Source organism: Chaetodon trifascialis, chromosome 5 (genome assembly GCF_039877785.1).
Source record: "Chaetodon trifascialis isolate fChaTrf1 chromosome 5, fChaTrf1.hap1, whole genome shotgun sequence".
NCBI classification, from domain to species: domain Eukaryota; kingdom Metazoa; phylum Chordata; class Actinopteri; order Chaetodontiformes; family Chaetodontidae; genus Chaetodon; species Chaetodon trifascialis.
In genome coordinates, this window is record NC_092060.1 from 28853154 (window position 1) to 28871601 (window position 18448).

The 18448-nt window shown below is 45.0% G+C and overlaps 1 protein-coding gene across 1 annotated transcript; it reads left to right on the forward strand.

Annotated features, from left to right (window-relative positions):
• The first annotated feature begins 301 nt into the window (after nucleotides 1-301).
• Nucleotides 302-16733, forward strand: sparc (secreted protein, acidic, cysteine-rich (osteonectin)). Its single transcript, XM_070963024.1, has 10 exons — nucleotides 302-394; nucleotides 8575-8640; nucleotides 9275-9328; nucleotides 10667-10754; nucleotides 12562-12683; nucleotides 13355-13475; nucleotides 14562-14695; nucleotides 15289-15437; nucleotides 15757-15905; nucleotides 16289-16733. The coding sequence occupies exons 2-10, from the start codon at nucleotides 8584-8586 to the stop codon at nucleotides 16315-16317; spliced, it is 903 nt and encodes a 300-aa protein (XP_070819125.1). The 5' UTR covers nucleotides 302-394; nucleotides 8575-8583; the 3' UTR covers nucleotides 16318-16733.
• Nucleotides 16734-18448: the final 1715 nt, after the last annotated feature.

The window sequence follows — 18448 nt, forward strand, 5'->3', positions numbered from 1 at the left end:
CATGTGAACCCTCGCAGCTACGCAGAGGCTGAAAGTGTGTTCGAAGATTTATCATCATCCCAAGCCTGATGTTCCTCCACTGTTCAAACAACAGCATTATTTCAGCTGTACACAGAAACTGCTGGAAAAGTTTTTATGCCCGGACTGCTGGTTCCAGCCCAGACTGGGACCACAGCAGGAGCAGAGAGTGAACATAAAGCCCCGCCTACCAGGGCAGGAGGAGGGAGGGAGGGAGGGAGGGAGGGAGTAATGGCTGAAGGGAGGGGGGTCTGCGTCCTAACTGGGACGTCCCACTGGAAATGTCTTCTGTGTGAACTGGTGAGGCTGTTAGATCGTCCCGGGCCCCGCACACTGCTCACTTCTCTTCTGGTGTCCCTGCTCTGCAAAGCTACAGGTAAGAGCTCTCCCTCTGACCGTTTATTATCATGAGTTATCATGTGACCCTGGGCTGCAGGCTTTCACCTTTCAGCCTGCAAGATTTATGGACAGAGAGAACAAGCAAAGTTTGGAGGACAAATTTAGTTTTTCATGACAGTGCACTCATGTTAAAAGTTTGCTGAAGTTGAACTTTTGAATGCTGATACAAAACAAATGCACATTTCTTTGCAAGCTGACGTAAACGAAGTTAAACACGCTGTTTCTTTTCCTGCCAAACAAGCAGCAGAATCTGCTCTTTTCAGAGTTTATCACACACATTTCACCTGCCACAATCTCAAAACTCAATCCAGAATAGATAATTCACACTTGATTACCTGCAACAGATTCTCCAGCAGCTGCCTGCGTGACTGTCAGCAGTAATCTCTCAATTTTCCACCTAGTTTTCCACTATTTCCAAACTTACTTTTAAACTTTAGAATGACTGACACCTGGTTTAAAGTGCAGCTACTGTGGCCTCAAACCTCAGTGAACAATCTCCTCTGTTATTACAGCTGAAACTGCTGCAAGGGAAGAACTCCCTGCAGGTAAACAAGCTGTGATTATGAGGATTCATTCTCTGTGGAGGTATTGTGTGCCACATCGGCAATAAGAGGAGAGGGAGGAGGAGGCGGGGGGCTGTGGTTTAGAGCTCAGGAGAGGAGGGAGATGCAGACCGAGGCTCATAAGCTGTTTGTTTTTTTTTTTGATTTTTTTTTTTTTAACGTTTCCATGCTTAATTATCTATTATTGTCAAATAATTTGTTTTGTAAAGCAACAAATTCATTGTCAGAGTTTTGTCCAGATGCAGTTGAACTGTTGAAAGTTTACAGTTTTGTTTGTGGGTTTCTGCAGAGTTTTTTTAAAAACAAAGTAACTGAGCAGAAAGAAAGAAAGCAAGAAAGACAGAAAGAAGTGAAAGAAGAGGAGGAGGATGAGGAGGAGGAGGAGTGGGGGAGGATGGGATTCCAACAGAGCCTGATAGAGCGTGTTCCTCCGATCTCTCCCTCCCTGCCTCTGTCTCCCTCTCCTCATCCCTCCGTCACTCCCCCTCCCTCATTACTCCCACCTAAAGGAATGCGGGTTGCCATAGCAGTCGGTCACCAGCTGTTGGAAGCGCTCTGTTAGCTCAGACGCCTTCAAGTGTCGGGACGTCACTCACGCTCAGCCACAGTTAGCAGAAAGAGGCTGACGTGCTCCCAAGGCTGTTTTTCTGGGTTTGTGCTTCGGCCTTTAGTTTCAGTGGGGAGAAATATTAACGCTGCAGCATTCGGCGTGTCCACAGTCTGTGTTTCAACACAAAGCCTGACCTCGACATCATCCAACAGCTTTGGGATTAACTGGAACGCCGACTGTGAGCCTCATTTATGAGGGCTGATTCAGTGCAGTCTGAGGTGATACAGATTCTCCTCACTGGCCTTCAAATGTATGAAGTTGTTGTTTTTGTCACACCTGTCTGCAGGCCGACTGAAGGACAGCGTGTCTGCATTAGTATGAGCGAGGAAGAGACAGAGCGTCTCTGGCTGTTTAATTGTTGAGGTGGCAGGTCTGGACCCAAGTGGGAGGAGGAGGAGGGAGGGGATGGGGAGGGTGGGTAGCGGCATTGCAGCCGAGGATGCTGGGAAATAGCGGGCCAGCTTGGCAATCTCCAGAAAAACTCTAATCCCCCGACAGGAAGGAAGGATTGTGCTGCTGTCTGGGCTCGACGTGAGAAGAAAACCTGGAGTTTACTGTCAGCAAAGAGAAACAAAAGAGAACGACAGGAAGAGGGGAAGAGGGAAGGAAGAGACAGCAAGACAAAGACGCGAGGAGAGGACAGTCAAGTAAGCACTACAGGAAGAAAGAAGGAGAAAAAAAGAGACGTGACTGATGAACTAATTTAGGTTAAAGATGAGAACCGCTACGTGCTTTTCAGTTATCACCTCTTAATCAGGCAGCGCAGGTGGGACCGTGACGCCCTTTCTCTTTGGCTTCCAGGTGAATCTCACCTCGTGCCAACTCCACAGCTTTTCATTTCAAAACAGACTGACTTATGTGTGCACTGACTCGCTGCAGATGACAGGAGTAATTTAAACCACAGATTTACGCTGAGGAGACTCAGACTGACAACATCTAAAAGGAGGGATTGAGCCTTTATCTTCTCAGAGGAGGTCTGATGAAAGCAGCTTCAACATGCACAAAAGCAGCTCCGTGCTATTAACGGTAATAACGATAATGTAAGACGCCACAAAGAAAAGAGCAGGCAAGGATAAAAGCAAAGTGCACTCAAAGCCAAATAAAAGCGAGAGTAAAGCATCGCTGACAGACTTCATACCCTGAAATTAACCCAGGTCTCATGTCCGGTGACTGAACAACAATGTGGTGCTGTATCAGAGATATTTATCTTTTACTTTGCAGAGGTAATAGTTTGACCTCAACGCACAGAAAACAACGCAGAGTAAAGACATCAGAGATGATCAGAAAGGAGAGAAACTGGATCAGAGCGAAGAGAAGTTCTGTGGAAACAAACAGAGGGTCTGTGAAAAAGGGGGAAGGGGAAAACAGAGTCAGGTGACAAGAAACTCGGGTTACATACATCCTGACCTTTCTTCTCCACTCTCCTCTTCTTGTTTGTGCTCTTGTGTTTCCTGAGTGACGGGATGGCCGGTGGTCTCTGAAACTACTCTTTGTCCTGATGGCTTGAAGCCCCCCCCCCCCAGAGAGAAACTGCATTTGTCAGGTGTCTTATTGCCGGCTGAGTTTGGATTGAGGGGGTTTGATATTTGAGTGTCGCAGCAAGTCGATGATTTTATACATGAAACACATTTTTAACTGAGTCTAAGTAAAAAAACTGATATTTGTCGGTTTAAAAGACATCGTGACGACATTCAACGTGTAATTTCTACAGAGGTCGTCTGAGCAAGTCTGTTATTCTGACACATATTTATGATTGTTAGGCGGAGACCTCGGTGGTGTTGCAGAAATGTTATTTTCCGCCTTTCATCCTTTTATTCGTTTGAGCTGATGCACACTGCACAGCTGTTCTTTCAAGCGCACCATCTGTCTCTCTGAATTCGTCTCAGACAGTTTACAGGCTCTGACAGTGTTTCTGCTAACTGACTGCAAAGGGCTCAGAAAGGCTTTTCTGCCAGACTCAGATCTCCTGACAGGGTTTCCGACACCTGCTTGACCTTTTGCATTCCTGTTCAGTCCCAGAAAATCATGAAGACCAAATGCTTGAAGTGCCCATCATAGCAGGATCTTCGTCTTGCTCATTTGTACAAAGAGTCTCCAGCATTTTTTCTTTGGGAGCAAAGAAGAAGCTGTTAAAATGCTGATCAGACTCCACTCACACTTCTTATTTTGCTACAATCCTCCACCAGCATCAGGTTTAAAGTGTAATTGGAGCTGACAAGTGTCCACTGAGAGACCAGAACCCTGCTGACACGGGGCCAACCAGGATGAAGAACGACTTCGGAGATCATCCCCACCATCGTAAATTACTGAGGAAGACGCTGGGTCTCAGACGATCGCACCAACTTTTAAACAAAGAAGTCATCTTGAGACACGACTGGATGCAAAGCTCAAGTTTAGCGAAGGAGTGAACCCTCGTCTTTTACAGCTGCCTTTTACATAAAGCATTTCATAAAGCTGACATTTTAAAGGCATTTCATTAACTAGAAGGTTTTTCCATCATAAAAAATGCACTCTGTCCACAGGGCTCAATAAAGACAGAGGAAATCACTGTTCATTCTCAGGCCTCGACTCAATATTTGCCTCCCCGCAGTCCTTTGCATGCCAGTGTTGTTTGTCTGCGCTGTTTGCTGGCAGACAGGCTGCTACAGGTTGTTTTTCCAGGCCGCTTGTTATGTCACAGAGAAGAAGAAATAGTTCCTCTAAATCTGCTCCCATTAAAGCGCCTCTGAAAGAGAGACAGAAGCAGAGAGAGACTGGAAAAAGATTTCTGCATTAGCAGCAGTTGCAGGTTGTTTTCCTCCATAGCGAGTTTACACTTGCTTACCTAAATAACCTCCCAAATTAAATACATTTGAGGAGAAAAAGGGGCCCTTTATGAGCCTGAAGTTTCCCTTTTAGCCTCGGCCCTGTTTGATTATGAGAGCAGCTTTCCAAATAAAATAATTTGTTTTGCTGTTACGTCAGTCCGTCCGGCCTCCTCCTTCCTGCTGAGCCGAGCCGATTGACTCTCTGACCAAACAGGAATATGTTAAAGCGGACATAGGACGGGAACACCGTGTCCCTCCAAATCAAATACTCAGCCCATACTTTCTGGAGATGAGACCGGTTTTCATTTTCCCCTCTTTGAGATCACATTCAGCTCTCAGTCTCCGTCAGACGCACCACTTATATGTGGGTCAGAAGTTCTTTTTAGCAAATTTCCCGTCAGCAGAACACCTTGCTTTTTGTTTTTCCTTTTAGCTTTGCCTTTTCAAAGGTACAGAGAAGTTTCCTTGTGCGCAGCTTGTTTGGAGACGTCACTGTCTGCGTCTTCTGCCAGGGCTCCTGTATTTTTCCACGCCCGAGCCTGCTCACGACTTCTCATCTGTGGACCTTCATGAACAGTGGTCACCATTGTTAAAGCGCTGCCTCGCCGCTGTATGAAGCACTGAAAGATGCTTTTTTTCCTTTGACAGGTGGAACAAAACAATGCAACAGTAATCGTGTTGCTTTTTAGTTTTCTTCTCCAGAATGATTCTGTCTTGCTTAAAGCTAACTCATTTGGAGCATCTCTTCTTCTACCATCACTTTTCTGCAAAGTAATTCTTGTTTTTTTGAACATCTCAGGTATCAGACACCCACATCAATACGTCAAACAGATGAACGTGTCCATAATTTATCTTGTAGATTAATAGAACTGAGAAAAATCCGAAAAATGCTGCTGTGAAACCCGTTAAATTAATTTTATAGTTTACAGAAGTATGGAGGACCAGAGATGGCAAACTGAGAAACTGATTTCATTATCTTGATGTTGTGGGTCTGCAAAATAGACACTTCACACAAGTGTTCACAGGGTGACTCCTGCATAAACTGTGCCTGAGTTAACACCATGACGAAAGTCACCAGCTACATGCTAGCTTGGACGGAGGGTAGAGCCGCCATAGATACACATTGCTACGCCTCTGTCGTGATTGGATCTGATCTGACTCAGAACCTGAGGACAAGCCGCAAATGGGACCATAATTTACAAAATGAACATCATGCTGTATGGAAGAAGACTTAAACTAGCGATTGAGCACGTAAACTCATCGGGAAAATGTTTACTGAGGTAATAAATTAAGTGAGAAGATGTTAAATTTTCTAAGTTCACGTACAATCAGACTTCTTTTGCAGCCAGTGGAAACGCCCCCTGCTGGTCATTAGAAAGAACGCAGCTTGACGGCACTTCAGCATTGGCTTCACTTTTCAGACTCCATTTGCTTATTATAATGCCAATGGCCACAACACGTACAGGTTGTAAAACACAAAACGTTCACCTTTTGTCCGACGTTATCTGTACAGTCATTGCGGCTGCAGTTTTAAGGTGTATCCCTGTAGGCGGACGTGCTCTTCAGTCAAGTTTTCATTTCATAATAAAACTTGTGCAAACTTGCTGTCAAGAAAGAATGCTGCATCTTATACAGCTGGATTACACCTCATTCCAAACACATCAGTCATTTCATGAGGTGCATGTTGACCATTTCGAGGTTGTCAACAGAGGAAAAAAGCGTTTACAGGCCAACCATCAGCGCGTCTTCGTTTCAGAACATTCTTGTGTTGCTTAAGGGTTCGTCAAACAGCACATGTCAACAGCCTCCACCTTTGCTCTACTGTTTGCAAGCTTTCCCCTTTTCATTACATCTGTCCAAACACGTCGCCCCATTCAGAGGCTTCATGTCAAGAGGCCGTCCTGCATTTTTAAGGACACCCGGCAACCAGCCAAGCAAAGTGTTCTTCCACTCCCAAAATGCCAAGTTCAGTCTGCCTCAAGGCGATGTTTCTGAGGGCCTGGCATTCATCTCCGTTTCCTCCACGTCTGAGTTGATAGCTGCACAATGGGAAAATTTTCCAATGTGTAATGTTATTGGAGAAGATCGGAGAGATTAGTGTTATTTATTCACTGCTGATTTAAACCTGCTGCCCTCTATCCGAGGCGCAAGAATTCCAAGTATTCCCAACTCTGTTTTGTAAATCTCATTATCCCCCACTGATCTCCTGCAGCGCTCAGTATTTTGCGCAAACTGTGTCAGCTCGCTTCAGCCTTATTGCCCTGCACGAGGAATTTCCCTCCCAGAAGAGCAAACACGCCACAGAAACTAGAGGTACTGTAGAGTCTGTTGTTGTGGGACAAATCGCAGTTCTTTTTGATATGAAGCCAAAAAAAATGCAAACAGCACCATAAAGTAAGCAGCGCGAATGGAGTAACTTTGATCTTTACAGTCAGCCTATGAGACACTTAAACTTACCCCTATATACCATATGTCCTTTGATGTGAGGACGACAGAGATTGTTTCTGGATGTTTGGGTGAAACTGCTCACTTCATGGCGGTGGAGAGGGAGATAACTAATAGAGAAAGACGGAGGAAGACCAAGCATTGCCACGCTTCATTACCGAACAAAGGAGCCCTTCTTTAGCCCTTCAGACGATGCATGATGAAGGAAGAGAGGCAGGGATGGAGAAAGCATTTGGAGTCCCAAACAATGGATGCTCAGACAATCAGATGGAGATGAGACTAGGAAAGACAGACAGACCGGGGACTCACTGGGACTCTGCTCTCACGGCAGCTGGATCTCACAGGAAATGTGCGTCTTTGCGTGTAAACAGTCATGTTTTCCATCAGGCTGTTTAGCATAACTCTGACAAGGGTATGTGTTTGCATAAAATCACTTGTATTGTAATTTAACCCCACTGGAGCAGCGTTAAATCCCAGAGAGTTGACTCAGAAACAGGTTTGTTCTTATGCATAAAGAAGACAGAGAGTCTACAGCCATGCTAACGGTTCTGTGAGGCTTCGCTAAAGCTAATTGCTAAGAGTGGCATGCTAACGTGGTCACAGCAACAATGCTAACATACCAAATTTCGTACTGATCGTCCAATAGTTGTTGAAATATTTCAGTCTGGAGCAAAGTGGTGGACTGAGCAGCAAACCGACTGAAGACACTACCATCTGTTGAGCCACATGTCAAATGAGAACCAAGAAACTGCATTTCAAAATGTGAGACAAAGTAAGACAGTGATGTCATGACGTACTGCAGTTTGTCCACTGAACCTTCCTCCAGCCATTGAACTGCCTAAAATCCCACATCAGATTCTGTCTTAAAAAAGAGCCTGGTGGAAATACGAAGGGTTGAGGTGTGCTGCTTCAGGTGGTGGAAACATGTTGCAGTGAAAGTGTAGATGAAGACAGGAGCTGTTTACGAGCCCGTCTCCATCCGAATGGCTCAAACGCAAGTTGACCCTGCCTGTTCCAGTTGGGTTTTTGAAGCCTCATTTAGTGCAATCAGCCGCTGTGCTCACTCTCCCTGTCAGCAGGTGAAATCATGTTCTGGGAGAGTCCGCTGAACAAAACCACAAACAGCCACAGACAATTCCAACGCGACCTGGCAGAAAACAAAGCAGACACTGAGGGTTTTGTTTGGGAAGCTGGAAAGCTTCCACGAGTCTGTCGAGAGAGTTGTGTCCCATGCTGTGTCCAGATGCTTTTGTTGTCTTCAGACAGGCTGCATGAGACCAGCGCTGCTCGCTGTTGTTCTTGTTTATTTGTCTGAGAAGTTGAACTGTTTTGTGATCCTCGTCAGTGAAAAGGTGAAATAAAGTTGAACATTGTCTGCTTTGCTCAAAACTACTACATTCTTATACTGTGCAGTACTACTACTTTGACTACCACCAATACTTAGAGGAGGACTTTGGATTTGTTGTCCTTTAAAGGCTAAACACGCTCAGTAAATTCAACTCTCACAATGACTCCAGGATTCATTTTGCTTCAGTCTTTGCACATTTTGTACCAACAGCTGGTGAAGCGCCTGGGCTGCGTGTCCCCTGCGCTCGATCAGAAACATTCTGGGGAAAATGACAATAAAGTAATCAGAGAACTTGATGTGAGAAACCAACAAAAACTGTTTTTGTTTGTGTGAATGTGAGCGGCTCACCTGGCTCACCTCACCTGTCGCTCTTTGTCTCCACAGATTTTGAAGATGAGGGTGTGGATCGTCTTTGTCCTGTGCCTGGCTGGCCACGCCATGGCTGCCCCTGTAAGTTATACCGTGCCTGTGTGAGTGTGTGTGTGTGTGTGTGTGTGTGTGCGTGCATGTGCGTGTGTGTGTGTGTGTGTGTGTGTGTGTGTGTGTGTGTGGTCTGTCTTCACGAGCGTGTTCCTCTCTCTTTGTTTTCCTGAGTGCGTCTCCTCCTCTCTCCTTTCCTGTCTGAGCATCAATTCACATGTGAGAGGAGTGTGAGTTTCCATGTATGCCTTTGTGTGTGTGTGTGTGTGTGTGTGTGTGTGTGTGTGTGTGTGTGTGTGTGTGTGTGTGCCTGATTATTGTGTTGACCTATCCAAGTGCAGTTCCTGTCTACATCAACTTGTGGGTGTGTGTGTTCTTATTACAAGCCTGTGAAGATGAAGTGTTCGCTTTCCTAATCTGAGTCGCTCCCCTGAGTGTGCGCTGTGGCTGTGTGTTTGTGTGTGTGTGTGTGTGTGTGTGTGTGTGTGTGTGTGTGCGTGCGCTATTGTGTGGGTGGACATGTGAGTGACATCATTGTCTGCTTTTGACTTCCTTCTGTGAGTATTCACAAGTGTGTGTTCACGTGCAAGAGTTCTAATGGTCTCACGTATGTGTGTGTGTGTGTGTGTGTGTGTGTGTGTGTGTGTGTGTGTGTGTGTGTCAGACTGAGGAGGAGGCCATCGTGGAAGAGCTGGTCACTGAGGAGCCAGTTGTTGAGGTACGTCCAGATGTTGATCCTGTTTCAGAGTCCACCAGCCGTGTTTGATTCCTTAAAAACCTGCAAACATCTGCAATTACACAAACTAAAGGCCTCAAACGGGTCAAGAATAAAGTAAACAATCCTGATGATGTTTACAGCCTGTGTGTGGTCAGACTCCGCAGTTATCTGTGTGTATACGGTGTTTTCATGATTGATAGAAATGATGGCCAAAAACGCAAAAAAACAGGACTCGACTCGTCAAGCTTCCCTCATGTTGGTGTGTTACACTGATTTTTTTTTTCAGGGAAGCTCAACCCAAATACTTTAGGTCTAGTTTGAGTTTGATTTGGCATCTGTGTTGTGATTCCTGAGCCAAGCAGCTGCTCAGAGAGATGATCTGATCTGTGATGGAGCTTTGGGCTTTCGACGCTGCAGCCAAGGAAGTTCTGTGGCGTTCATGTGACTCCTCGTGTGAATGCCCGAAGCTGAATTACTAAAAACTGAACGCAAGTTAAACGAACTAATGCACTAGATGAATCAGCTAATTCAGATTGTGCTATCAGATCAGTTACCCTTCATCCCAGTGGACACAATGCCACCATGTCTGAAGGCTTTTTGGCTTGTGGATACTTGAGATGAAGTCATGTCTGCACTTAAAGTCTCACAAGGAGCAGCTCAGATGAGGAGTGACTGCTTTCTGCTTATGGTGGAATTCCTCAGTCTGGATATTTACCAAACTCTGTTTCTAAAAATGTCACCTGAATCCATTTGTTACCTCTGAGGCTTTCCTAACAGAACACAACGTCCTTCATAACCTGTTGTAAACAAACTACCAAAATATCCCCGTGCAAACCTTCAGCGAGCCTTCATGTGAACGTTTTATCATTTCCTGCTCCAGAGGTCCAGCGGGACCAGCGATCCCACAGCTGTTAATTTTAGCCGGCCGCTCAGCCTGCCAGCTGCTCAGGAAGCCATTACGTTTTTCATGGCTTCGCCACATGTGGATCCAGCTGCTTGTTATTGTTGGATATTATGGTCTCGCTGCTCCCAGACTCTGTTTGGCCTTCAGGGAGGAGCCTTCTTTAGTGGTGACATTTCAACTCCTTTTTTCAGGAAAACCAGGGATATTTAAGCGGTTTGGTTTAAGTGGACGTCAGACAGAAATAGGCCTGAAGGCTGTTGCAGGGAAATTGTCTGTGAGACCAAATTCGGAAAAAGCAATAAGAAAACAGAGAAGCGGGCAGTTTTTCTTCACTCAGGTTTCCTCTTCGTCTCACACTCTGATCGCTGCGGACCAGATGATAATAAGTTTCTCTGCATGTGACAGTCTGACCTCTGACCTCTCTTGTTCCCCAGGAGCCTGAGGTGGGGGCTAACCCAGTGCAGATTGAGGTTGGAGACTTTGACGAGGCCATTGAGATCGTTGAAGACGTCGCTGCTGAGAGTAAGTCCACAAACACACACGCAAACTGCATCGGCTTACATCACTTCCCAGGAGGCTTACCCCAATTTAACCATAACCACTACATGCCTGATCCCATCAGTAACCAAAAACCAAGTCCAAAAATGTAATGCTTTATCTTGTGGGGACTGGAGATTAGTCCCTACAGTGTCGTCATAGCTGTCATAGCGTCATTTCAGGCCTCAGCGGGCAGCTAATTTCAATGAAAGAGCTCTAAAAACCAATGGTTTACCACCACAGAGCAGCACTCTGCACCAAACAGCAGACAGACACAGTTAGAGACCAGCTGCTGAGCTCAGTGGAGCTTTTAGAGCCAGATGTTTCCTTCAGGGGTTGGTGGAGACCAAAACAGAGCTGAAGGAGAGTGAATATAGGACTTATATTCAGGTGACACAAGCTCGACTCCAAATGAAAGATCACGTTAACAAATTCTCCATATAATACATCAATGCTGTGCTCACAGCTTGTTTCCAGCGCCCCCAAGTGGCCCGAAAAATCAGCTGCTGCAGGTTTCAATGAAAGTGAACAAGTGAAATGTTAAGTTTGTTCATCTATCAAAATGTGAAATTACTCAAATTCAGATGCATTCAGTCAAAAAAGACCAACATAAGCAGGTAAGTAAAGCTATAAGTAAATATTATTTCCAATATGCTGTGAAGTAAAAGTAAAAGGTGGCTTCAGGAGAAACTCCTGAAAATCACTGTACTGATATGCAAAGACGCCTGAACTCAGCTGAACATCTGAACTCAAACTCCCATAATTCCTTTTCGGTGACTTCAGGTATAAAACCCGTCATGATCTCACATCGACCTGTTTGATTCCGCTGCGTTTCGCTCGTCTGCTCTCCAGCTTCAGGGTCTGGGTTGTGAGTTTTAGTGAAGCCTCAGACTGGCAAACCAAACAGCCGTAATGACAGACTGCGAGGAGACGGCTGTAATTACACGTTCCACCCTGCTTTAAGTAGCTCTGACTGAGCCACAGGCAGCACCAGCGGCTGGAAAACAGTCCAGCTGCACAAAGTGTACAGAAGAGGAGATACTTAGATTTACTCAACTGTTTTATTTCCATTAGCACCATGAAAAAAATGCACATTTTGACTCCTCACACACCTCTGAGTGTATCCACACATGCAGATATCTTCTCTGCCCCTGCACCAATACAACAGACGTGGATGGAAAATCATTTTTGATGCTGACAACAAAGAGACAACGTCCCTTTTACTCAGTTCAGTTTTCATTTTAGCATCTTTTTAGTGAAGAATGAGCCCTTAAAACTGCTGAAAGGACATCAATGCTCCAAAAACTCCACAAAAAATCCACGAAGAAGGAAGGACAGAGGGACAGAAGGAGTCAAGTAAGGAAACATGGAAGGATAGAAGGAAGTGTTAGGAGCTTTCTTCGTGTTAAATTAGAAGCTAAATGATCACCACAGTCTCTTAAGTGGAAGCTCTGCTCCACATCTCTGTTTATTTTCTGTCCTCAAGTTTAAATTCAGCATTTTTCCGTCACTTCAGCAGTTTTTCATGAGGCAGCATTTCAGGACTGTAATTTTCCTCTTGACTGAACTCCTTCATGACAGCTGTTCTGTTTATTCGTCATTTTGCCAATTAATCCTCTATACGTGAATGATTTCATTTGAGTTTTCCTTTGGTTTGAAAACTGCAGCAGAGGACTGGAAAGTATTCGTCTGGACGGGCTCGTGGTGTCTGGCCTCTGTTGAATCGCTGTTTCACTTGTGACGCTGAGAAAAAAAAAATGTAACTCTGCTTCTGGATCTGCTCTTTGCTCAGACCCCTGCCTGAACCACCACTGCAAGAAGGGAAAAGTGTGTGAGGTCGACGAGAGCAACACCCCCATGTGTGTGTGCCAGGACCCCTCCACCTGCCCTGCCGCCGAGGGAGAGTTCGAGCACGTGAGTGTGAAAACAGTCACCGTGAATCCGTATTTATCCTGCGACTGTGAACTCATCACTGAGGAGTCCCACCTGTCTGTTAGTTCACATGAAATCTCACAGCAAAGATTTAGATGGCGTTTGCTAAAAAACACTGCAAGTCTACTTATTTTTTCATATTATCACGTCATTTGTGAATGAATAGTGTTAAAACATTTTGAGTTTCACTCCTGAAAACACATTTGAATGAAACATAACAGCAGTTTTTTGGCAGTTTGGTTTAAAGTGCACATTCACCATTAGCTAGTCGCTTGTTAGCATGAATATTAGTAGCATATTGGGTCTTTATTGGTCATTAGAAAGCATTTATTAATGCCTTATTCTGCATGATCATATTCTACAACCACTGGACCATTGACTAAAGGTTTTCCCTCAATAATCTCTAATCAATACTTATTGAAAGTTACCCTTTAATCAATGTAAGCCCCAGAATAGGGCATGAATAAATGCTTTATAATGACTATTAAATAGCCAATATGCTACTAGCATGCATGCATGCTAATAAGCAACTTATTGGACCTGAATATAGACTTTGAGCTCCGTGTTGAACAGGCATCGAGCTGATGACAGAGCACACCTGTCCTGTCAGTGATACCACACAGAAACTCACCTGTCTGCCTTTTCCCCCTCAGATTTGCGGCACCGACAACAAGACCTACGACACCTCTTGCCACTTCTTTGCCACCAAGTGCACCCTGGAGGGAACCAAGAAGGGCCACAAGCTGCACCTCGACTACGTCGGCCCCTGCAAATGTGAGCTCCCCCACTCCGCTCCGAACGTTCCTGCTGTTTGCAGAGAGTTTCCCAAAGATTTACAGCAGCGTTCAGCTTCGCATGCAAACACAGTGACTGATTAGAAGTGATGAACAGCTCGATAAAGACTAAACTGTTCTTATTATTTCAACTATTTTGAGTGAATTACCTCCACCCTGGACACACCCGCCTCACAGATGTTAATGTTGGCTGTGGAGAAAATGAGTCTTTTCCACCATTTTTTAAAAATGAGGTATAATTTAAAAAGTTTGTATTTTTACTTTCGGGGAGAGGGGAGGCACTTCACGGACGGATTCTCCTAAAGAAAGTAAAAGAAGTGCATTTTTTTATCTGTCTGCACACATCGTTGTTTCCAGCTGTTTGGATTTCTGCACATTTTAAGTATTTTCGATGGAAAGCCTGCGAGGATAATCAAACCACTTCAGCTGAAGTCTATCTCAGCTTTCGTCTCAGTTCCCGCATCTTGTTGTTCTTTATGTGATTTGATCATGTGGTCTCTGTTGTTTATCCTGTTTGTCCACTGTGATTGGATCCACTCTCGCTCATCTGTCTGAAAAGCGAAGCTGCGGCTAAGCTCAGCTCCCTCTCTGTGCACTGTTAGCATAGCATCGCTGTGACCTGCAGGCTGCAGCTCAGGGTTGGGAGGATCCGTCCGGACATGCAGGCCAAATTTCTGCCATTGCTCAAACTGAAACACCACACACACTCACACACTCAGAGGAGATGAGTCAGGGCTGAAGGGCTCAGATGGAGATCAAGGTGTTGTTCAGCACCTGAATGAAACAGGATGCAGGTTGTGATTTTGGGATATCTGACATGAATATTTAGATGCAGATTACTTTTTGTTGTTAATCATTTCACCTTAATTCCTCGTGCACTTATGCAGATTTTCCATTGTGCAGTGTGTGTAAGAGTCCTGTAAGTCTCTCAATGTGCAGGCGTAATAATGACATGCTTGAACACCAGTGATGTTCGACTGTCCTGCAGCGTCACAGCTGTCATGATTCCTCCTGTGTGGAGGCGAGGCCTTCAGGGTTGCGTGCTGACAGTGTGTCCTCTCTGCAGACATTGAGCCCTGCATGGACACCGAGCTGAACGAGTTCCCCCTGCGCATGAGGGACTGGCTGAAGAACGTCCTGGTGACTCTGTACGAGCGCGACGAGGACAACAACCTGCTGACCGAGAAGCAGAAGCTCAGGGTGAGTTAACGTGGACTTACAGGATGCGTCTGGGAACGATCCAGTGTGTATGTTTGCAGTGGAGAATGTAAACTGTTGACAGGTGGATGTCTTAAATGCATTATCAGGCTTTGGCAAACATTTCAGTGTAAGACTCTATTATTTAAAGCTGTGAAAGGATCAACAGGTTTTCAGAGGCTACATTAGATGATTAGCATCGCATTCACACGGATCGGAGACACTTTACACTCAGAGGAATTCAACTGAGTAAGACTTTGTTTGCTTTCAAGGTTCTTTATGAGAGAAACAGTTCATTAATGTCACATCAATGTCACAAATATTGAGATGTATTACAATCACTGGTGGAGGGTAAGGACTGTGTTCACCTGACAGACGGTGTTTCATTATATTCAAAACACACAGATTGATGCCTGAAGTGTCTCGCAAAGCACCAAGTCTGAGGTAGAACGTCAGGAAGGGCTGTGCTGCAAACCTCCCAGAGCTTTTCCATTTTTGTACTTTACGACTACAAAGAGCTCCAAACATCTCTCCATGCAACAGGCAGGTCAGGGGTCACTGACTGCTGGAGCTCATGTGTGGGTCCAATCTTTCAGGTGAAGAAGATCTACGAGAACGAGAAGAGGCTGCAGGCTGGCGAACACTCTCTGGACCTGCTGGCTCACGACTTCGAGAAGAACTACAACATGTACATCTACCCCGTCCACTGGCAGTTCGGCCAGCTCGACCAGCACCCCGTCGACGGGTACGTAGGAAGCGGGATGCGACCGAGATGGCATGACCACACGTAGGGTTGTGTAAACTAAATGATCTGCGCTGCTCAGCCAGTGGTTCAGCTTCTGGCAGGCTGAGAGCTGATTGGTTTCCAGTGTGGATGCTGCAGACTGTGATCTCACACCACAGCAGCTGCAGACAGGAAGTGATGGATGCAACAGTTCGCCAGCTGCTCTCCACTTTATAACGACTTATTCAGAAAAATGATGATGTGGCTGCGAGACGCTGAGTGTGCCGTTGAAACGTGGCTGCTTCCAGCTAACATATCCTTGTGTGCTGTGTTCCTCCAGATACCTGACCCACACAGAGCTCTCCCCCCTGCGTGCTCCTCTCATTCCCATGGAGCATTGCACCACCCGCTTCTTCGAGCAGTGCGATGCCGACAGCGACAAATACATCGCCCTGGAGGAGTGGGCCACATGCTTCGGCATCAAGGACCGTGAGTATCGACTGAATGCATGAAGATTGTCACGTAACTTCAGCACGTTAGCAAAGTTAAACTCAGCGTCAGCGTTGGCTTTCAGTTTCATGCACGCCACAAACTTCTGCCTCTGGGGTTAAAGGCCGGTTTGTCCTCCATATGTGGACTTCTTGCTCTTCGTATACATCACCTGACTTCCTCCTTTGCTCATAATTAGCTAGTTGAGAGGAAGCTTCTAGAGTCTCAACCTGACAATACACATAAATATGGGTCATAATTAACCTGCTTGCACAAACGATGAGAGGACGGGTTGAATTCTCTCTTTGCTGATTCAGTCATTTTTGGGTGAAGTCGTGATCGCCACGCTGACTGACGCATGTTTGGTGTCCTTGTGTTTGCAGAGGACGTGGACAAAGACCTCATCGTCTAAGCTCCTCAGCAGCAGCAGCAGCAGCAGCAGCAGTATGACAACTCCTAGTCGCTACTAACGGGACAAGGTGCTGATCCCTAAGTTAAAGAAATCACAATAACGGTGCTAATTGCAAATAATTTTTTATTTTGTTTTTTTAATAATGACCTTTCCTACCTATACCACTACAAAAAGATTACAAAAGAAAAACGTGCACAGTCTGTACTAACCATCACGTGTTCATGCAACTTTGAATTCTCTCGTTTGTTGAACAAAAGTCCCGTAAAGAAAACTAAAGACCTCTGATGTAAATGTATGTTGTTGACAATATTATATATATATGCTATGATTTGTTCAGGGCATTGATTGGACATCGATTTGAAACGTTACCTTGAGGAGACTAAACTGTAAAGTCAAAATAAAGTTTCTAAATAAATGCTCCCTCTGCTTGCTTTCTACAAAACATCTTTTTAGTTTTTGCACTCTTTTGGTGGTGGACTCATTTTTTTGTCATTTTGTGTATTTTGGTTTTTGATCTTTTGACTGCTGCTTTAAGAGTTGTTCATTTTTATTTTGCATACAGACTCTGTGTCCCAGACGAGGACACGCGTGTACTGATGTCTGAAACAATAAAGAGGATATATTGTTTGGACGTTTAATGGGGGGAAAATCTCGCAGGCTGAGAGTTTTTCTCATAATTAACATGTTTCTACTGACACTGAGAGCACGACCAAACACTTTCCATGAATAAAAGACTATGAAATGATCCTGAAATCTCTGCATGCATTCATATCTGCGTGTCTTTCTCCTCAGCGAAGGAGTTTCTGTTGAGATGATCTGACCAGACAAGAGGAGGCCACTTTGTTTGTGAGGAAGACTCGAGCGTGTTTCCATCTTGAAAAAGAGTCTAGTGTCACATTTCCATCAGACTCAGGCGCTGAAATATAAGAAGACTCTTTATAAGAAGCTCTCATCCCGTCTTTTTGGTGCATTATGTGCCTCTGAATGCTGCCTTTGTGCAGCAGTAATGCTTTCAATCCTTTCCTCGTGAGTCTAATTGGGGGAAAAAGCCAGTTTACGAGCGTCTAAAACAAGCCTCGTCCTCCTTTTCTCCTGCAGACCTTTTCTTTTCTGCTGTTTCTCTCTCAACTGTTTTCACTGAGGTTTGGTTTTGGTTTTCTCTAGAATAGAGATGTGGAGTTTATTCTGCTGCTACACTGATCACTCAACACGAGAGAGTCAGCCAGATGTCGAAAATGCAGATAGAAATGAAATGAAAATCCAGGAGAGAAGTTGACTGTTTAGTTTTGGCCAGATTTCAACTAAATCTAAAATCTTTCTTCTCGTTAATTGTTCAGCTCAGTTTCGTTCAGAAATATTTTCACGGCAGATTCTCGGAGCTCAGATAATTCAACAATGTTTGGCAAAATGAATCCAGCTAAAAACCCCATTAAATGTTTAAAGCTAACAGAGAAGATAAAGTAACTGAAAACTACTTAAAATAATGTTAAGCTGCACTTAAAAGCATCGTAACAGCAGCTGAAAATCCTGTTTTTGCTGCCCTCCTGTGGTGAAGCTTCTCACCTGGCTGCAGCGATGTCGAGGCGTGGCAGCGCATCGTGACGTCACTGTTGGGTGCGGTCTTTTTCTAACCTCATCTGCTCGAGCTGAAGGACCAGGACCAGACCAGGACCAGATGCGACTGGTTACCACACTCCCTTCACATCACACGCTCTTTCAGTCTGTGAACCTGCCTGTCGGCTGTGATCTGTTCATGTTCCTCATTAAAGATTCGCCATTTAATTAGCAGACGTGTGTGGCGACGTCGCCTTGTTCTTAGTGTGTTTTAAAGGTTTCCAATCAGGCAGAACATGAAAACATCTGTGTGGACGAACTGTTTGAAAGTACTGTAAGACCTTTAGGATAGGATATCACGCTGTTGTTCAAGGCTTGAAATCAGTCAAACACTGCTGGAGCCCTCCATGTTAAAAAGGTTTACTTCTCCAAAGGTTTTGGGTGTAAACATACAACATGTGAGTGCTTTTTTCTTACATAACCCACCACAGCCTAAAGAAAACATAGGTGGTGTAAATGTGTGTGAAAAGGGGCCATAGGACGAGTCAAACCACAAGGACATTTTGTTCAAAACAAA